This window comes from Daucus carota, chromosome 3 (assembly GCF_001625215.2).
Source record: "Daucus carota subsp. sativus chromosome 3, DH1 v3.0, whole genome shotgun sequence".
Taxonomy (NCBI): Eukaryota; Viridiplantae; Streptophyta; class Magnoliopsida; order Apiales; family Apiaceae; genus Daucus; species Daucus carota.
The window spans coordinates 48,348,342-48,352,034 of record NC_030383.2 but is presented as its reverse complement, the minus strand read 5'-3'; the positions used below and the strand labels follow the sequence as shown (position 1 = coordinate 48,352,034).

At 37.6% G+C, this 3,693-nt stretch overlaps 1 protein-coding gene across 1 annotated transcript; it reads right to left on the bottom strand.

Annotated features, from left to right (window-relative positions):
* Positions 1-700: 700 nt before the first annotated feature.
* LOC108212598 (aspartic proteinase CDR1) lies at positions 701-2,020 on the bottom strand. The gene has a single exon (XM_017384321.1). It carries the CDS (start codon positions 2,018-2,020, stop codon positions 701-703), a length of 1,320 nt encoding a protein of 439 aa, XP_017239810.1.
* Positions 2,021-3,693: the final 1,673 nt, after the last annotated feature.

The following is a 3,693-nucleotide window of genomic DNA, read 5'->3' as shown; positions in this document are numbered from 1 at the left end:
CAGTGCCACCATGATTAAACAGAAAAGAAGCGATGTAGAAGGAACGAATGGGTAGCTGTAGCGATGTCTCCGGTGGCGTGTCAGCGCCGTTGCAGGCTGGGGGATGATTGCAAATTGAGGTCGCAGCAAGGAGGGGTGAAGGAAGTGGTGTTGTCCAGGGAAGAGAGAAAGAGGGGGTCCAAGGAAGGGTACAGTAGAGTTGGGGAAGATAAGAAGAGGGGAGGTTGTGAATAGGTGTTTGACAGTGGCTTAAGGTCATCGAAGGTGATTAGAAATGGAAAGAAATGGACAATGACAAAAGCTGAGGGGTTTGAAGATGATGCTGAGTCACCGAAGCTGATGTGTCACGTTATGCGGCACAATTTAACGGTTACCGTCTAAAGTCAACCACATTTAACGGTTGTGAAATATTTAGTGTGTTTAATGAGTCGGGTGAAACATTTATGCTATTAGGTGATTTGATTGAAAGCTTTTTAAGTTTGATGACCCAAGTGAAAATTCATAGCCAGTTTAGTGATGAAAACGCTCTTTAACCCGAAAATAAAACAAGTAACGCGGGTCGATCATAATTATTGTTCATTATCAACTAGCAATAAATATTATTTTTAATAATAATACACGCACAACATCATAAATGTCATAAATCATGCTATAAATATTAGAATCATGAAATCATCTTCAAATGTATACAATCAACCAACTACAAATTAGTGCAATCAGATTTCTTAAACGACACAGTCTCCTTAACCAAATCATACCCAATCAAATAATTCATCTGCTGCACATTTCCAAAAATTGAAATCATATCATCATCAGCCTGTGAAATCGCCAGGCAAAGCACACCTTCTTCAACTTCTAAAAGGGTGTTTGATGCACCCAAATCCAAATCAGCCCCGCTAAAATGAAATGTCACCGTGGGCACTTTTTCTTCGAAGCCCTGCTCTTTTCGGTAGCAAAGGCTGAAACCTTCCGCTCCCTCAACTGGAGTCGAAGATATACTACTCTTGAATTCATTTTCGAAATTCTGGTAAAATTCAGTCGGGAGAAACGTTATTGTCGTCCCCGAATCAATAACGATATTACCAGCATCAGCCCCGGCCTTATTGCTCGTGTATTTCTTTTTCTCAAATTTAACGTTTGTTTTTCCTACGCTGACACTCTCGAGGTCGAGATAGTAAAATGTGCCCGAATCCGATGTAAAGAATGGAGTCGTTTGGACCCCGTCTCCAGACACAACTGCATTGCTTCCGAAACTCACTTTGCTCGACACATTCGCGCCCAGAGGCGCCAAACAATACGAAAACTTACCATTAATCGTATCATTTAACTGACTCACAATCGACAACGGACCATTACCGAGACCAACAATACCAGTCGTAAACTTGTCGAAATTACCCCCGTTTATATGTCCGCAACCAAACGAAATATTCGGAAGAACCACAGGACTCCCCGAGGTCGATTCGAACGTAAGCGACTCGAAAGCGAGATCGCCTTTACTGAATGACTTATCTCCGTACGAGACCTCGTAAGAGCACTTATTGTTATCATCACAGGAAGTTGTGGATAAAGACTGACAAGCTTGTGAGTCGCACGTTTGTTTCACGTAAGTAGAAGACTTCTCGGGGTTGAACAGAGGAGTGTCCTGTTGGTAACATTGCGTGCATGGCTCGCACTGTGTCCAGGCCAGATCGCTTCCCGTGTCGGCCACCGCGAGGAGGTCCACGGGTGGAGTTCCGACGGAGATTTTCATGAGATACTCTGCGGGTTCTGCTGTTAAAGGAGATTGGAAACTTGAGGAAGATGAATCGAGATTTTGTGTGAAAAAATGAGCCGAACGAGCCCTTGCGCGAGTGACTGAGTTGCGGAGATTTTCGTAGGGAGTTTTTGAGGAATTGAAATATGGAGAAAGCGTCGAATCGCGGTGAATCAAGTTGACGGTGAAGCCGGAAGGATTTGCTTCTGTGTAAGAAAGAAGAAAGGTTAGAGCAATGAGGAGAAGCATATTCTTTGTGGCCTCCATTATTTGAGTTATGCAAGAAATTAAGTGGAGATCTTCACTGGTGTGGGAATAGTTGTGCACGAGGAGACGATTTATATGAAAACGAAAGAGGTGATGGGGCAGAATTTGGGTGAATATTATCAAATCAGCGGATTTGATTTATGATTGTGATCAAATCAGGCAATTAATAGCTGATTTTGTCTGGAATTATGTTAATGTTAATATTTGTTTGAATATCTGTTTTGAATTTGAAGCTGTTAACGTTAAATCATAAAACAAAATTATTGCTTCAAAATATCTTCTCAGATTCTACAGATTTTAGATGATTGTGAAAATATTAATAATTAATTAACAATAATATTAAGTTTTAAAGTTTGTAACAGCTGATTTATATTCTATACAATCCTCATGCATGCAAAGTTGATACATCATCTCACAAAATAACATACTCCCTCCGTCCCCCTGAGTTGTATACATTGGGGGACGGGGACGCGGCACGGACTTTAATGCTCCTGTAGAGTGTAGTTGTGTAATTTATTTTTGAAATTTTCTTTTTCTGAATTAAAGTTTGGATGTTATATTTTTATTCAGAAAAAGAAAATCTCAAAAATAAATTACGGAACTATGTTTTATAAGAGCATTGAAATGCGTGTCGAGCAGTTGAAAAGAAACGTATACAATTAAATGGGACAGAGGGAGTAGATGTTTTGGGTATATTTGGTACTCCCTCTGTCCCATTTAATTCTATACGTTTTTTCTTCACTGCTCGACACGCACTTCGATTCTCTTATAAAACATAGTTTTATAACTTATTTTCAAATTTTTTTTTTCTGAATAAAAATATAACATTCAAACTTTTATACAGAAAAGAAAAATCTTAAGAATAAGTTATAGAAATATACTTTACCAGAGCATTAAAGTCCGTGCCGCGTCCCCGTCCCCCAATGTATATAACTCAGGGGACGGAAGGAGTAGCTGTTAATCAAATTTGAATTTGAATTCATTAAATTCTAACATTTTACTAAATTTACCAATAAAAAATTTTAGCCAACGTTACTGGAGATGCTCTAACACTTTAACCCGATTATTTATTTCAATCCCCGTATCAGTTGGAGAATCAAACCACCCAATTCTGATCATGTATGTTGTGATTGATACAGTGCATTTTGTTGCAGGGAAAATATGATAACATAAATATTGCTATACTTTTCTATATAATATACATGAAAATAAATAATTCGCGCTTATAATATAAACAGTTTTTTTTATGGTGTGGTCATGGGCACACAATAAACATTAACTTCTATGAATTTAGTGTATTTTTATTAGTCATCTAATCATAAATACAAAATATAGGAGCCCGCATTCACACAGATTAAAATCCACTATACTGTGCTTTTGGGCACACCAAAAAGATCCTAATATAAAACATTGCTTTATATGAAAAGTTTATGTGTACAAATTACAATATGAATATGAGAAAAAACGTGGTGAGCTTAATCTCATTTAAGATACTTACACATATAAGATTAAACGATATTTGCACATGTCATTGAGTATAGATCTCACTTAATCCATCTTTATTGATCAAAAATAAAAATATCTTTGTTTCATACGAGAAAAAAATGCCTATGTTTGACCTAATAACTTGATACATTAATGTTGTGTTTGGTTGAGGTGAATGATTCCGTAAA

Bases quoted from the DNA above. Each gene is read 5' to 3' on its own strand.
- LOC108212598 (XM_017384321.1), bottom strand. From the start codon at position 2,020: ATGGAGGCCACAAAGAATATGCTTCTCCTCATTGCTCTAACCTTTCTT.